This window comes from Scyliorhinus torazame, chromosome 9 (assembly GCF_047496885.1).
Source record: "Scyliorhinus torazame isolate Kashiwa2021f chromosome 9, sScyTor2.1, whole genome shotgun sequence".
NCBI classification, from domain to species: Eukaryota; Metazoa; Chordata; class Chondrichthyes; order Carcharhiniformes; family Scyliorhinidae; genus Scyliorhinus; species Scyliorhinus torazame.
In genome coordinates this window covers 167,054,699-167,072,473 of record NC_092715.1, presented here as the reverse complement: position 1 = coordinate 167,072,473, position 17,775 = coordinate 167,054,699, and the positions used below count along the sequence as shown (strand labels likewise).

Here is a 17,775-nt window from a genome sequence, read left to right as displayed (position 1 = left end):
ATTGTAAAAATTAAGATAATTTAGACCTGCAGTAAGGAATTCCACAATTCACTAACCTCAGAAGAAATTACTCATCTGTCGTAAATGGGTGACCTATTATTCCGAGATTATGCCCTCTGGTCCTAGACACTCCCATAAGGGGTAACAACGCTCAGCATCTACCCAGTGAAGCCCTCTGAGAATCCTATATGACTCAGTATGGTCACTGGACATTATATCTGAAAACAAGTCCCCAATCTAACCTTTCATGAATAGAAGACACAAAGCTGTGGCACTAGCTCCTACAGTCCCTTAACAGGTGCAAGAGAAGGAGACATGATTCCAGGAGCTGGTTCCTATGTTCAACTGTATTTGAGTTATAACGTACGATGCAGATACAGGGAAAGAAGAATATTTTTAAAATGCAATCACTAATTTAAAGGAATTTAAGAATACGCACTACTGTATAAATTGAAGCTTACCCATTCTTCAAATGTATACACATTAGTTAAATGAAACACTTTTGTTTATTTGATCTTTTCTGAGATTTAACGAAACATTAAAAAGGGCACCAGTTGTTTGTTCCTTTAACGGTTAGCTGAAAAAGAGGAATGAGCTCTTAAAGGGGGTCATAAAAGAGGGAGTGATACAATCTGTTCTTCAGACATCCAACACACACATTTTCAGCAGGGTTTGCTGGATACTGAACAGCTAGTCTCCTTTTGCATGCAGGAATACCAAAGCAGAGTGCAGTGCACCTACCACTGCTCCAGTCAACTCAACACAGGTCAGGTATCAAACCTTGGCTATTCCTGTTCTACATGACCCAATTACGCAGTAGGATTTGGGGGGGGGGGGGGGGGGTCTATGGTGGAGCAGTGATGAAATGGACATTGAACCATAGCAACAAGCATTTTTTTTTTCTTTTTTAAGTACAGTATCTGAGAATTATAAATACTATGCATTCACTCACTAGAATTGTTATCACAGTCACAGTTTTCACAAAAATGGACAAATCATTGAATTGGATCCCCAAATAACATTAGTATCCTGAATGGCAATTTTAAAATGCAGCGCCCTTGTAAACAAATGGTCACAGTTGTCAACAGAAAGTTTATAACCCAGTAAATATCCCATCATATAAAACTGGAATGTGACATGTTCAATGGCCCTGATCATTTAACTCAATTCACAGGAAAAGGATGAAAAAGACAAGTGCAAAAGAATGTGGTTGACAAGTCACTATTGACAACATATTATTGGTTACAAAGTGATGAAATGAGGAATGTTCTATGGATGCCAGAACAAGAAAGTTAAAGATTAGAGAAACTGCTACAAACAACCTTACAGTGTATTAAATAACAGTGAAGCCTGTGAATCCTCCTAACTTCCCTTACCAGCAACCCCCCTCCATCAAGGTTAAAACTAAATAGCAGGAAACATTGTTGAGAAACAACTGAGAGCAAACGCAGATTTAAGTCTTACGCTTCTATTGGAAAGTCAGGAGCTCCTTCAGTTTCATTTGGGCGCCGTTCTCGGAACACAACTCTACGCTCTGGTCTCTCTGTTTTTCTCTCAATGTCCTGATTTTCATTCTGTCCTCGTACTTCCGCCCTTTTTGGGCCCCTCTTTGGACCTATGAAACACAAGTTAAATATTTGCAACAGTTAAGGCAGTCTAAGCAGTTCCAAAGATAATGTCTCAAAAAGGAAAAAACATATACTGTGCCCTCACAACCACAAGACATCCCAAAGCCACCCCAAAGTAAAGTCGATGAGGTACTTTGAGTGTAGCAACTGTTCTAGTGTAGGAAGCAGCCAGGCATTTTGCTTTTCTTTAAAAAATGTAAACTATATTTACAGTGCTGCGCGGAGGCATCTTGTCCATATTTACATTGCTGCGCTGAGGTACCTTGTCCATTCTATCGTGAAGAAGCCACGCAGGCCAAGGTGGAAGATTTTTCCATAATTCATTGAATGTGAACTGCACAGTTTACTCAATGAAATAGAAGATTTACAAGTACTAACAGCCCCACAAATCACAATCCTCAAAACATGATTTGTGCAACAAATTTAATTCTCTTGTTGCAGAATGTCTGGATATTTTAAGAGACTCCAACTAGCAAGAACAATTAAACGATGTATCAGGCACCACAAACTTTTATATTTGTTATTAGCCCATTTATGATTGTGATGTATGTAGGATTTCAGATATATTGGATGCATTTGGTGAAGTAAGGGTTAAAAGCCTGGGTTAGAATGTGTTTGACTGCTGCAGTCATGTTTTTTTAAAAATGAATCTTGGTTTGAAAGACAGCAAAACCTTTAGGAGCCCGAGGTGCAATTAACCATTGTTAAAGCTTAGGATAATGCAATTTTGCTTTGATTAAGGGGATTCCCTGGGGAATTAATTAGGTTTCAGCTTTGTGAGAGGATGTCCTTGTGGGTGGAGCTGCAGCATCAGGTTTCTTGAGAAAGCATTTTTCAGTTTCAGTTCTGATCTGGCTGAAGGTGTGTACAGTGAAACATTTCTGCTCTCAATGCAAGTTAGTTAAAATAAATTAACTGTATTTAAAGCAGTGTAGATTTGTCTGAGGACAAGGGAGAGTGGAATCAAGCCAGTTGAATGCAGCTTAGAAGACATCCAGCCAGAGTTTCTGCAGGGGTTCGTACCGGAGTCAGATCTGTTCTGTAAAGGAGTGTTAAGAGATCTCTTTCTCAAATTGATATTTAGGGTGGATTGAGCAGAGATGGTCTATTTTTTTGATGTTTAGGTGGGAATAAGGATAGCAAAGATTTTAATACTCGGTTAGTAATAACGTTTTGTTTTAAAATACCTTTTCCTTATTTCTTCATGCAATCACTCCTGAGCAAAGTACAGTTTTCTCACAGTCTTACAAAATTAAAATAAAATATTAGGGTTTTGGTCCAGTACCCTAGCCACTGCTGGGGTCTGGTTTAGAATCATAATATGATGCAAAGTCAATCTAACAAAAACAAATCTCAGTTAAGTTTTAAAATCTCACATTGTTAATTTTACTCAGTATTAAACTGAAAATGAAACAGCATGCTGGTTTATGCCACAGATTTATATTTTGCAGAACTCTGAAAATCAGAGACAGTTCCGTGAGACATTATTACTCAAATCATTTTCATCTACCACTTAGTGGTGGATTTAGGGTAGCAATGCACTGATGAAATACAAACAGAAATGTTGGAAATATTCAGCTGGTCCGAAGCATCTCTGAAGAGAGAAACAAAGTTAATGTTTCAGATCCATGATCTTTCATCAGAACCAGAAAAGCTAGCAACGCAACCGGTTTTAAACAAGTGCAGAGTCAGGGAAAGGTGAGAAAAAAGGAGTCAGGGAAGAATAAAAGGGAAGATTTGAGAGAGGGTGGAAGAGCTTAAATAACAGAAAGAATGACTGTGCAAAGCAAAAAAATATAGTATTGGAACAAGTAAAGAACAAAAAGATTAGTCTGGAGGTGTAAATGGGAAAAGTAGAATCACCACCACAGCTGGGCAGGGGTTAAGATCTGAAAATGGTGAACTCAATATAGAGTTTGTGAGGCTGTAAAATTCCTAATCAAAAGAGATGGTATCGCTCCCCAAGCACCTATTGAGCTTCAATGAGGAGGCAAAGAACAGAAAGGACAGAGGCTGTCTTCCGGATCAGACATTAAATGAAGGCCCTGCCTGCCCACTGAGGTGGGTATAAAGGATCCCTCGATGATATTTCAAAGAGGTTGGGAATTGCCTCCAGAGTTCTGGCCAATATTTATCCTCCCAACAGCAGCACTGACACAATGGCCAGATAATTTGTATTTTGTGATGTATACATATTGGCTATTCCGTTCCCTACATTACAACGGCAACTACACTTCAAAAAAATACTTAATTAGCTATAAAGCTCTTGGCTAATACACCCAGTGATCCTGAAACGTGCTAAAGAAAGAAAGGCTTGCATTTACATCTTATTCAGACTTTCCTTTTCTCCAGAAAACCCACCTCCACTCCTGCATTTTTTCAGTTGACAAAAAGGACATCAACCTGAAACATTTATCACTCGACAGGGGCTGCCTGCCTGCCTTGATGAGTATTTCCAGCATTGTCTGTTTTTAGTTTGCATTATACCAGAAGAAACTTTCAAAGGAGTTTGTTTCAGGTAAAAGTTTAAAGTTGACCTGGTACTTCTTTCTGGCACCATATGGAGGTAAGCAAGTGGGCAAACCACTTAAAAGTCGACTAGTACTTTTACTAAAGATGAACACGAGGACTTCCGGTTGCGGCGATGACCAGCTAAGCCGCACGTTTCGGCGGCTCCAGCTCGAATGGACCTTCGGGCTTTTTTTAAGAGCCCCAACGGGGAATTTTTTCGGGACGAAACCCGGTGTGGGGTGAGACAACAGGGAGTCCCCCCCAACGAAAAAGAAAAATATCGGCGGCGGCGGCCAGATCGCGAAGAATCCTCAAGGATAGGGGCAGAAGGAAAAAGGAGCAAGATGGCAGCGGAGAGAGCCCAGGCGACATGGGGGCCGGACCAAGACGAATTTTTGAGACGGTGTGTGGAGCTGCTTAAGAAGGAGGTGCTGGCCCCGATGCTTCAAGCAATTGAGGGGCTTAAGGAGGCACAAAAGACCCAGGAGATGGAGCTCCGCGTGGTGGAGCAGAAGGTGACGGACAACGAAGACGAGATCCTGGGCCTGGCGGTCAAAACGCAGACGCACGAGGCGCTCCACAAAAAGTGCATTGAAAGGATTGAAGTCCTAGAAAACAGATCACGGAGAATGAACCTTCGGATCCTGGGTCTCCCCGACGGAGTGGAAGGAGCGGACGGCAGGGCTTACGTGAGCACGATGCTATGCTCGCTAATGGGAGCTGAGGCCCCCTCGGGCCCCTTGGAAGTGGAAGGGGCTCATCGGGTCCCTGCGAGGAGACCAAAGGCGGGAGAACCACCTAGGGCGACGATCGTGCGATTTCATCGCTTCAATGACAGAGAGGTGGTTCTGAGATGGGCCAAAAAGGTACGAAGTAGTAGGTGGGAGAATGCGGTGGTACGGGTGTACTAGGATTGGAGTGCGGAGATGACGAGAAGGAGGGCGAGTTTTAATCGAGCCAAGGAGGTGCTACACAAGGTGAAGTTCGGGGTGTTGCAGCCGGCGCGACTGTGGGTCACGCATCAGGAGAGGCATCACTACTTCGAAACGGCGGAAGAAGCATGGACCTTCATTAAAAACGAGAAACTGGATCAGAACTGAGGGACTGATGTTAGAGGGGAAATGACAATGCCGATGTATATAGAGATGTAAATGGGGGAGGGGGAGACACTAAGAAATGTGGGCGTCGGTGGGGGGGGGGGAAGAAGAGACATAGGCGGGGGATGGGGCGGCAGAGGGAGCTACGCCATAAGGGGCGGGACAGCTATAGAGAACACGGGGCTTACTGTTCTTGTTCCCGCGCCAGAAAGATGATGGCAGGAAGATAGGCGCAAGGTAGATGGGAGTTCCCCACACGGGGGGGGTCAAGGAGAGAGCGGGAGAAGCCGGGGTCAGTTGAAGTCAGCTGACTTTCGGAAGCAATATGGGGGGGAGCAATCATGCTAGATGGGGATCTAGCGGGGGGAAAGAGGATAACTGGGTTGCTGCTGCAGAGATCGAAGAGGAACTGGTAAAAGAAAGGGTGGGCGGGGCGGGAATGCGCCGCCTGGGGAACGGGTGGGTGCGCGGAATCGGGATGTGGGACTGGCCTAGAGAGGGTGATGGCTAGTTGACAGGGGAGGGGGCAGGCAGCCCCCCAGTTCGGCTGATCACGTGGAACGTGAGAGGCCTAAATGGCCCGATTAAAAGGGCCCTAGTGTTCGCGCACTTGAAAGGACTGAGGGCAGACGTGGCCATGCTTCAGGAGACGCACTTAAAGGTGACGGACCAAGTTAGGTTAAGGAAAGGATGGGTGGGACAGGTGTTCCACTCAGAGCTGGATGGAAAGAATAGAGGGGTGGCCATATTGGTGGGGAAACGGGTGTCATTCGAAGCTAGGAACATTGTAGCAGACAGCGGAGGCAGATATGTGATGGTGAGTGGCAGACTGGAGGGAATGGAGGTCGTGTTGGTTAATGTATATGCCTCAAATTGGGATGATGTGGGATTTATGAAGCGGATGCTGGGACGTATCCCGGACCTGGAGGTAGGAAACCTGATAATGGGGGGGGCGGAGGCACAGTGGAGGAAGGCACAGGGGATGAGATATGAATATGGGGAAAAGGCGAGTCGCCTGTTGGCCCATCAGCTGCGAAAGAGGACAGCGGCGAGGGAGATAGGGGGAATTAGGGATGAAAAGGGAGCTACGGTGCGGAGAGCAGGGAAGATAAACGAGGTGTTTAAGACCTTTTATGAAAGACTTTATAGGTCCCAACCCCCGGAGGGAAAAGAGGAGATGCGGCAGTTTTTGGACCAATTAAGGTTCCCGAAGGTGGAGGAGCAGGAGGTGGAAGACCTGGGGGCGCCGATTGGGGTGGGCGAGGTTACCAAGGGGCTGGGGAACATGCAGGCAGGGAAGGCCCCGGGACCAGATGGGTTCCCGGTGGAATTTTATAGAAAATATGTGGACTTGTTGGCCCCGCTGCTGGTAAGGACCTTTAACGAGGTCAGAGAAGGGGGGACCCTACCCCCGACAATGTCGGAGGCGACGATATCGCTAATCTTGAAGCGGGATAAAGATCCGCTGCAGTGCGGGTCCTATAGGCCTATCTCACTGCTAAATGTGGACGCCAAGTTGCTAGCAAAGGTGCTGGCAACGAGGATAGAGGATTGTGTCCCGGGGGTGGTGCACGAAGACCAGGCAGGGTTCGTAAAGGGGAGACAACTAAATGTCAATGTGCGACGGCTATTAGGGGTGATAATGATGCCCCCAGTGGAGGGGGAGGCAGAGATAGTGGCGGCAATGGATGCAGAGAAGGCATTTGATAGGGTGGAGTGGGAGTATCTATGGGAGGTGCTGAGGTGGTTCGGGTTCGGGGACGGTTTTGTCAGCTGGGTTAAACTCCTCTATGGGGCCCCAACGGCAAGTGTGGTCACAGGTCGACAAAGGTCGGAGTATTTTCGACTATACAGGGGAACAAGACAGGGATGCCCGTTGTCCCCATTACTGTTCGCGTTGGCAATTGAACCACTGGCCATAGCGCTGAGAGACTCCAGAAAATGGAGAGGGGTGATTAGAGGGGGAGAGGAACACCGAGTGTCACGCTACGCGGATGACCTACTGCTGTATGTGACGGACCCAGTGGGGGGGATGACAGAGGTCATGCAGATATTGAGGGAGTTTGGAGATTTCTCGGGATATAGGCTTAACATGGGAAAGAGTGAGCTTTTTGTGATACACCCTGGGGACCAGAGTAGAGGGATAGATGGCCTACCGCTAAGGAGAGTGGAAAGAAACTTCCGAGACCTGGGGATTCAGATAGCCAGGAGCTGGGGAACCTTACACAGACTTAATCTGACACGACTGGTGGAACAAATGGAAGAGGATTTCAAAAGGTTGGACATGCAGCCGCTGTCACTGGCGGGCAGAGTGCAGGCAATTAAGATGATGGTCCTCCCGAGGTTCCTATTTGTGTTCCAATGTCTCCCTATACTGATCACTAAGGCCTTTTTTAAAAAAATAGATAGGAGCATCACGAGCTTCGTGTGGGCAGGGAAGGTCCCGAGGGTAAGGAGGGGGTTCCTACAACATAGTAGAGACAGAGGGGGACTGGCGTTGCCGAATTTGGGCGACTACTACTGGGCCGCCAATGTGGCGATGATTCGTAAATGGATGATAGAGTTAGAGGGAGCGGCGTGGAAAAGATTGGAGATGAAGTCCTGCAAAGGGACGAGTTTAAAAGCGCTGGTGACGGCGCCACTACCGCTCTCACCAAAAGAATTTACCACAAACCCAGTGGTGGCGGCAACATTAAGAATCTGGGGGCAATGGAGGCGACAGAGGGATGTGCTGGGAGCCTCGGTGTGGTCCCCGATCAGGAATAACCATAGGTTAGCCCCAGGGAGGCTGGACGGAGGATTCCAGAGCTGGCACCGGGTAGGAATCAGGAGAGTGGGAGATTTATTTATAGACGGGACGTTTGCGAGCTTGGGAGCGCTTGAGGAAAAGTATAAGCTGCCCCGGGGAAATTTCTTTAGATATATGCAGGTGAGAGCGTTCGCGAAACAACTGGTGAGGGAATTTCCGCTGCTCCCGACACAAGGGGTCCAGGACAGGGTGCTTTCGGGGGTGTGGGTCGGGGAGGGCAAAGTGTCAGAGATATACCGGGAGATGAGAGAAGAGGGGGAGGAGTTGGTGGGCGAACTGAAGGGAAAATGGGAAGAGGAGCTTGGGGAGGAGATTGAGGAGGGTTTGTGGGCTGATGCCCCAAGCAGGGTAAATTCCTCTTCCTCGTGTGTCAGGCTTAGCCTGATCCAATTTAAGGTGCTGCATAGAGCACACATAACGGGAGCAAGGTTGAGCAGGTTCTTCGGAGTGGAGGACAAGTGTGGGAGGTGCGGGGGAAGCCCGGCGAACCACACACATATGTTTTGGTTGTGTCCGGCACTGGAGGGGTATTGGAGGGGAGTGACGGGAGTGATCTCGAAGGTGGTGAAGGTCCGGGTCAAGCCAGGCTGGGGGTTAGCTTTATTTGGAGTTGCGGATGAGCCGGGAGTGCAGGAGGCGAAAGAGGCCGATGTCGTGGCCTTTGCGTCCCTAGTAGCCCGGCGTAGGATTTTACTCATGTGGAAGGAAGCGAAACCCCCCCTGGCTGGAGGCCTGGATAAACGATATGGCGGGGTTCATAAAACTGGAGCAGATGAAGTTTGCGCTGAGAGGATCGGCTCAAGGGTTCACCAGGCGGTGGCAACCGTTCCTCGACTACTTTTATCATGTTAGTTACAAAATGTTATATTGCAGTTATCATGTTACTTTTATTTTTATTTCTTTGATTTGTAAGGGAAAAAATTGTGTTTGAAAACTTTAATAAAATATATATATTTTTTTAAAACTAAAGATGAACACGCTGGAGAAAGGAAGAATTTTTTTTTTTTTTTTTAAAGCATCCTCGAGACAATACACATACAACATGTCTAAAACTGTGTCAAAAAACAAAATCAATATCCCTAATCTGTGGGGTTTAATTTTATGGAAAGGCCCTGATAATGCAGAGCTTATGAACTCAGCAAACATGTCCTCTCTCTTCAATGATAAGAAACTTACATCCATTTTACAGAAACTTGTAACCGATCCCAAATAGACGCCCGAGTCCCAGTTAAAGATCCTTATTTTTCATTTTCAAAAGTTATCTATTTAAAATAGTTACCTAGCTTTGGCAACATCATTCCCTCAAAAAGAGGTCTGACCCTCAGTGTCTGTAGTTCTGAATGGCCTAATAAATTGTAAATCCACAAGCAATCTGTTGGACCAATGAGTCAACATATGCAGTTTTAACTGTTTTTTTTCTGATATAAGGATCATTTTTCAATTTGATTCCCTTTTAAGAAATCATTTGTGTCCCTAGAAGGCATTTCTGGTTAATCCTATCAAATGATGCAAAGTACTAACAGAAAAACTGAAGAGAGGCTTCTATTGTATGCATATTAAATAGTTTCTGGGGTTTACAAGTATGACGTGGAACTAAAAATGCATACTTTCTTCATTACTCACAAAAATTATTTGAATTATCCAAAGACTTTTTGAAAAGCTAAAGACTACATTAAAATAAGATGAGAGAACAGTGAAAGGTCATTGGCCCATCTAGTAATGCTGAATCGGAAACCTTCAAAACCTACTCCTAAATAAAAAATCCCTATTGGGTGGTTTTCTTTTGTCATTTCACAACCTTCATAATGGGAGACTTACCATGGCACCCAGCTATTATAAGCCATTCAAAGTAATTTAATGTTTTACAGGAACTCTATTAAATTTACTACCTTACTGCCAAGTTAAAAGGTACCTGGTTGTTTCTTAACAGATTTAAGCAACTTACACAGCTACATCATATTTAAAATGAAAAAGTCCTGATATTTTAGACTAATCAAAGAGAAATAAATATGACAACATGAGTGATATTAGGAGGGCAACCAAAAGCTTGGTTAGAGGGTTTCAAAGGAAGAAAGGAATTCCAGAGCATACGGCCTTGACAACTGAAGGCATGGGCTCCGATGAGAGAAACTGACCAGAATACTGGAATCTGGAGTTGGCAACGGCATCCAAGGCCAGAAAAATGGTCTGATGCAGACAATGTTGCAAAGGTGCAATCAAGCAGTGTGCTTGAGAGACTATGAAGTGGAAGCTGAACGTAGGGACGCAAAGGGTGCATGCAGTCTGGCTCAATCTGAGACAATGGCCAGGAATAAGGCTAAAATCAGTGCTGTGGAGTTTGTGGCAGGAGGTGAGATTTAGTCCAAATGTTCAACAGGATAAAATGCATCTCATCCAAGACTGGCTACTGGACAACAGTCCGATAACAAAGAGGGATTTGAGAGATACAGCACAGGCCTAAGATTGGATGTGATCAGCATACATACAAACTCAACAGATCATGTTGCGAAAGGGCAGCCTGTCTAATGTTGCAGTAGTTGGATGATCAAGTGAAAATGGGGTCAAGGAAGCAGAAGGTGGGTCTCATAAGTTGAATTCAGAGACTCATTTCCCTTTCCTCTCGCCATATAGGTTATACCTAGGGTAGGGAGATTTTACTTACCTCAAAATAGCCCATGATTCTAGACATGATGAAGAAAAGGGCTGAGTAGTACAATAAGAGTAAAGAAGTCACAAGGCAGAGGTAAGTTACAAGATTGGCCATGATTGCAGTGAGTTTGTATGGAAGGAAGGCAGTAGAGTGAATTTAGACAAGAGAGCGACAGAAGGAGAGCTCTTGATTACAATCAAAGGTAATGAAGCTGCTTCGGGCATATGCTGAGGAGGAATATTTACTCAGATTGGGAAGAGGCAGCAAACAATGGGTATTTTTAGAAAAGGAGTACGGTGTGGAACAAAGCCAGTTCAAAGGAGAAGGTGTGAGAGACTGTAAAGCAATTTGGTGATAAAGGCCCTTTGGATAGAGCAGACAGTGGAAAATAAAAGTTAGGCAGGGATGCTTCAATATGGGGTCATGGCAGCACATGGCTATGGTAGCCATCTGAAAAATCTCTGCTCATCATGCATAAAAACAAGGTAATTCAATCCCACTTTTGTTGACAATACTAACGCAATAACCTTCTCACTGAAGTTCAGTTTGGGTTCCCCCAGGCTGACCTCATAGCCTTGGTCCAAATATAGACAAAAAGAGCTGAATTCAAGAAGAGAGTTCAGAGTGACTGCTTTTGACATCAAGGCAGCATTTGACCAAACGTGGCTTCAAGGGGCACTGGTAAAACTGAAATCAATAATGGTCAGGAGGAAAAACATTCCACTGCCCTTGAGTCACACCTAGCACAAGAGAATATGGTTTGTGGTTGTTGGGATAGACAAACATCTCAGGAGCTCCTCAGGGTAGCATCCTAGGTTTGACCATTTTCAGCTGCTTCATCAATGACCATCCCTCCACAAAGCCAGAGAGGATGTTTGCTGATTATTGTAGGCTCAGTACCATTCGCAGTTCAAGATATTGAAGGTGTTGGTGTTTATTTGCATCAACATCAGGATGATATTCGGGCTTGGGCTGATCATTGACAAATAATATTCGTGCCACACACATGAGAGACAATGACCTTTTCCAACATGAGAATCTAACCACTGCCCTTAACAGTCAGTGGCACTACCATTGCTGAAACCCCAATATCAACATCGTAGGGGTTACCACTGACCAGAAAACGTAAACTGAAGCAGCCATATAAATACTGTGTTAACAAGAGCACGTCAAAGCCTGGGAATTCTGAGGTGAGTAACTCACCTCCTGATCACCCAAAGCCTGTCCACCATCTACAAGACACAAGTTGGGAGCGTAATACGAGTGCAGCTCCAGGACTGCTTGAACTGCATCCCAGCCACCAACTTACATATTCACTCGCTCCACCAATGATGCAGTGGCAGAAGTGTGCACAATCAACAGGATACACTGAAGCAACTAATCAAGGCTGCTTCGCCAGCACCTTCAAAACCTGCGACCTCTACTCCTTAGGGCAAGGGCGGCACATTTGATACCATCATCAGCAAATTACCCTCCAACCCACACATCATCCTGACTTAAAATTAACTACATGTCTGTTCCTTCAGTGCCACTGGATCAAAATCATGGAATTCCCTTCCTCTATTCCCCCCCCCCCCCAAAAAAAGGGCTCATGCCTACAATCCCAGGCTCCCGCCTGCCAGCATCTCCTATCCATCCCCACCCCCCTTCCATCCGAGGCTCACACCCAGTCTCCACCAAACCCCCACCCCTGGTTCGCACCCACACCTTGGCCACCCCCTGCTCGCCCCCACGCCTCCGCCACCCCCGGCTCGCCCCCACACCTCGGCCACCTCTGTCTCACCCCCACACCTCCGCCACCCCCGGCTTGCCCCCACACCTCCGCCACCCCCAGCTCGCACCCACACCTCGGCCTCCTCTGGCTCGCACCCACACCTCCGCCACATCCTGGCTCACACCCACACCTCCGCTACCTCCTGGCTCACACCCACATCTCCATCACCCCTGGCTCACACCCATACCTCCGCCACCACCTCCTGGCTCACACCCACACCTCCACCACCCCCGGCTCGCACCCACATCTCCGCCATCCCCGGCTCGCACCCACACCTCCACCACCCCCGGCTCACACCCACATCTCCATCACACCCGGCTCGCACCCACACCTCCGCCACCCCCGGCTCGCACCCACACCTCCACCACCCCCGGCTCACACCCACATCTCCGCCACCCCCGGCTCGCACCCACACCTCCGCCAACCCCGGCTCGCACCCACACCTCCATCACCCCCCGGCTCGCACCCACACCTCCGCCACCCCCGGCTCGCACCCACATCTCCGCCACCACCGGTTCGCACCCACATCTCCGCCACCCCCGGCTCGCACCCTCATCTCCGCCACCCCCGGCTCGCACCCACATCTCCATCACCCCCGGCTCGCACCCGCACCTCAGCCACCCCCGGCTCGCACCCACATCTCCGCCACCCCCGGCTCGCACCCACATCTCCATCACCCCCGGCTCGCACCCACACCTCCGCCACCCCCGGCTCGCACCCACACCTCCGCCACCCCTGGCTCGCACCCACACCTCCGCCACCCCCGGCTCGCCACCGACACCTCCGCCACCCCCGGCTCGCACCCACATCTCCATCACCCCCGGCTCGCACCCACATCTCCATCACCCCCGGCTCGCACCCACATCTCCATCACCCCCGGCTCGCACCCACACCTCCGCCACCCCCGGCTCACACCCACATCTCCATCACCCCCGGCTCGCACCCACATCTCCATCACCCCCGGCTCGCACCCACACCTCCGCCACCCCCGGCTCGCACCCACATCCCCATCACCCCCGGCTCGCACCCACATCTCCATCACCCCCGGCTCGCACTCACACCTCCGCCACCTCCTGGCTCGCACCCACACCTCCGCCACCTCCTGGCTCGCACCCACACCTCCGCCACCCCCGGCTCGCACCCACACCTCCGCCACCCCCGGCTCGCACCCACATCTCCATCACCCCCGGCTCGCACCCACATCTCCATCACCCACGGCTCGCCCCCACACCTCCGCCACCTCCTGGCTCGCACCCACACCTCCGCCAACCCCGGCTCGCACCCACATCTCCATCACCCCCGGCTCGCCCCCACACCTCCGCCACCTCCTGGCTCGCACCCACACCTCCGCCACCCCCGGCTCGCACCCACATCTCCATCACCCCCGGCTCGCACCCACATCTCCATCACCCCCGGCTCGCACCCACACCTCCGCCACCCCCAGCTCGCACCCACATCTCCATCACCCCCGGCTTGCACCCACACCTCCGCCACCTCCTGGCTCGCACCCACATCTCCATCACCTCCTTGCTCGCACCCACATCTCCATCACCTCCTGGCTCGCACCCACACCTCCGCCACCCCCGGCTCGCACCCACATCTCCATCACCCCCGGCTCGCACCCACACCTCCGCCACCCCCGGCTCGCCCCCACACCTCCGCCACCTCCTGGCTCGCACCCACATCTCCATCACCCCCGGCTCGCACCCACACCTCCGCCAACCCCGGCTCGCACCCACACCTGCGCCAACCCCGGCTCGCACCCACACCTCCGCCACCCCCGGCTCGCACCCACACCTCCGCCACCCCCGGCTCGCACCCACACCTCCATCACCCCCGGCTCGCACCCACACCTCCGCCACCCCCGGCTCGCACCCACACCTCCATCACCCCCGGCTCGCACCCACACCTCCGCCACCTCCTGGCTCGCACCCACATCTCCATCACCCCCGGCTCGCACCCACACCTCCGCCAACCCCGGCTCGCACCCACACCTCCGCCACCTCCTGGCTCGCACCCACATCTCCATCACCCCCGGCTCGCACCCACACCTCCGCCACCCCCGGCTCGCACCCACATCTCCATCACCCCCGGCTCGCACCCACATCTCCATCACCCCCGGCTCGCACCCACACCTCCGCCACCCCCGGCTCGCACCCACATCTCCATCACCCCCGGCTCGCACCCACATCTCCATCACCCCCGGCTCGCACCCACATCTCCATCACCCCCGGCTCGGCTCAGTTGACAACCCCCATCCTGAGCTTTTTAATAAAATTTCAGCTTGCAGAACATCTGCTGCATTTTACATATACCATGTGCGCATTGTTTTTTAAAATCTATGTTAAACCCGAGGCTACATCCTCACTGCTCGTTGATCGGACCGACACCTTTGAAAAGAGAATAAAGTTTAACTTCCCAGTCCCCTCGCTCTGCTCCTCCCCACCGGGGGGGGGTGGGGGGGGCTGCAGAGTGAAGCCGATGGCAGACTGCCCCCTTCCCCCCGGCTGATGTTCAACATTATCTGGGGATGAACCCCTTGCCCAATGCCGCAGAGCCGGGGGCGGGTTACGGACCTTCTCTCCTCTGGCTGTTGCCCGTGAAGACATTCTCGGTGCCGCCGGCTCCCCCGGGCCTGCCGCCGGCCTCGTTATTGGCCGGGATTTTGCGGGCTTTCTGGGACTCTCTCCTCCCGGCTTTGGCCGCGTTGGAGGCGGCGTTGGCGGCGGCCGAGGTGCCGCCGATGGGGGGCCCGCTCCCGGCTCTGGTTTTCCGGCCTCCCTCCTCTTTCTTCTTCTTCTGTTTCTTCTCCTCGGCCTCGCGGAGGATGTCGAACGGGTCGGACTCGTCGTCCAGCAGCTGGTCGAAGCGATTGGTGACGGCGCAGCCGAAAGTCTCCTGCATGGCGGCAGCGGCCAGAATAACTCCTTTCATAGCCTGCTCCCCGGCCCTGCTCCCTCCTGCCCGCCGGCCGACCGGCCCGCCGCCCTGCCGCTCACACCGATTTATAACTATCTGCTGGCGGTCGGGCTTTTGCAGCTTTACCGGAGCTCCACCTCCTCCCGGCCCACACTCGCCAATATGGCGCCTTTATTTACCTCCCTCCCCCTTTCAGAGAGGCTGCAACAAAACTCTGACTGACCCCCACAACACCAACCCGCATCTATTACTCTTCAGTTATCAGCCCCCAGGAACCCCCTCCCCCCTCTCACGCCAGCTCTTTAAAATCTCTCTCCCCCCCCTCTCCCCCCCTTCCCCTTTTGCGATTTGTTTTTTTTCCCCTTCTGCCTAACGTTTGACACTGGCCATGCTCGCCTGAATAGATAATACCAAACTCGTTTGATGTTTATTAATCTCAAGTGTTTTTTTTAAATTCCTCCACTTTCTCCCCAGAGGAAAAGAAAAATCGTATTTATTTTATTTCTTCTGGCTCCGAAGAATGTCGCACTCTGGTTTGTGCCCGAGAACTGGTGAATCTGGAAGCGGTTCATCTTAGCCGGGTTCCAGTGGCTTTTAGGGAGGGGAAAGTGCAGCAAATGTGTCAGCCGGTGTATGGATTTACCAAAAGAAAATAGCATAAATAGTCATTTGTACTTTATGCCATTTGTCAACCCCTCTTACAGAGTTCCCGAAATACTACTTACTGCACACGCCATGAATTATTTCGAACTGGACTAACTTCTTTAGGTAAACGCAGAAAGTCAACTTGTACACCGATAGAGCAATCGGTTAAATGACCAGTTCATTTGTTTATATTCTGAGGCCAAGCATGCTACTGATTTTCCTATCAACAATACTGCACTGGTGAAATTATTCCTGATGGTTATCTCCAGGATTTTGTAATTCACTGCATTGTATTCCTTTTCCTTGTTATGGTAATGAATAATTATGATTACAAGACAGTCATATCAAATATCAAAAACCATAAGAGGGTGGCACAGTATTTAGCACTGCTGCCTCACAGCGCCAGAGACCCGGGTTCAATACCGATCTCGGATGACTGTGGAGTTTGCACATTCTCTTTGTGCCTGCGTGGGTTTCCTCCGAGAGCTCCGGTTTCCTCCCACAGTCCAAAGATGTGCAGGTTATGTGGATTGGCTGTGCTAAATTGTCCCTTAGTGTCCAAAAAGATGTGTAGGTTAGATTAAGGGGTTAATGGGATAGCTGGGGGGGGGGTGGGGGGGTGGGGGCAGTGAGCTTGGGTGAAGTACTCTTTCAGAGGCAGTGGTGGACCTACATTTTTGGGGCCCTGAAGCTTGAACTGTTTTCCGGGCCCCTTCGCAACCAGCAATGAGCTCTGGGTAACCACTGTTATCTTCTTCAATGGGGTTGTTCCACGACAGATCACCACAATTTTAAAAAAAATTTAACCACTACATCTCAGATTTTGATTAAAATTGCTGTATTGGATTATCTCACATGTCAAAGTCACTGGTGTGAATAAAAACCTCCTATGCCTTATAGTTTTCAAGTTATGGGGGGATGAAAATTAGGGAAATGTTATATACATGCATGATGCATCACAGAATGATGAAATAAAACATAGAAAAGACCACAGTCAATATAATCTTTTATTTTAGACACCTATGAGAATACATACTACATGAAGCACATTTTACAAAATAATCTTTTTTCTGTTTTTTCTAGCAACATAGTCACGTACAGTTTTGTCATATGAGAGCTTCCTTGCAATGCCATTTTCTAGAGACAATATGCATAAAGAATTTAAGCGCTCTTCAGTCATGGTAGACCAAAATTTGTTCTTTATAAAGGATAGCTTTGAAAAATTCCTTTCTGCTTCACAGCTCGTGATAGGCATTGTCAAGTACAGCTTAAGCGCAGTAGTAATATTGGGGAACACTTCAATTAGGTGTTGCTCACAAGCTGAAGAACCTCTGCGCATTGCATTTTAGATGGCATGTTTTCTTCTGTGTTCTGGGATTTCCTAAGATGCAAATATTCTTTGAACTGATAACACTCGTTTACTAATTTGTGGTCAATATCATCTTTGTAATACGATATTATAAGTTTAATACTGTCCTCATCAATTTCAGAATTGTTCACCAATTCTGAGAGGAACTTGAACCTTTTCGCAATCTGCTCATATGGGTCAATCCTCTTGCGTAACTGGATTATCAAGCAGTCATAGAGTTGATATAGATCTTCTATCCTAAATTTGTCAGCTCCTCTCAAAGAAGCAATACCACTTGTTCCATCTGAAAATTTCCTTGTAACAATGCGTTTGGAAACATCAGAATAACTTGAGGTGATATCTTCACACAGACCTTTTGCTTCTGACTCATAGG

General features: G+C 49.1%; 1 protein-coding gene across 2 annotated transcripts in view; it reads right to left on the bottom strand.

Annotated features, from left to right (window-relative positions):
• LOC140429569 (intracellular hyaluronan-binding protein 4.S-like) overlaps positions 1–15,597 on the bottom strand; it is a 70,817-nt gene extending 55,220 nt beyond the window's left edge. Inside the window, exons 1-2 of one of the 2 annotated variants that reach the window (XM_072516745.1) lie at positions 15,046–15,597; positions 1,465–1,615 (exon numbers count right to left, since the gene is read on the bottom strand). In XM_072516745.1, the coding sequence (XP_072372846.1) occupies positions 1,465–1,615; positions 15,046–15,403 (509 nt within the window). In that variant the 5' untranslated portion in view covers positions 15,404–15,597. The remainder of the gene's footprint in view (positions 1–1,464; positions 1,616–15,045) is intronic. The other variant, XM_072516746.1, reaches the window with a different exon arrangement.
• Between the last annotated feature and the right edge of the window lie 2,178 nt (positions 15,598–17,775).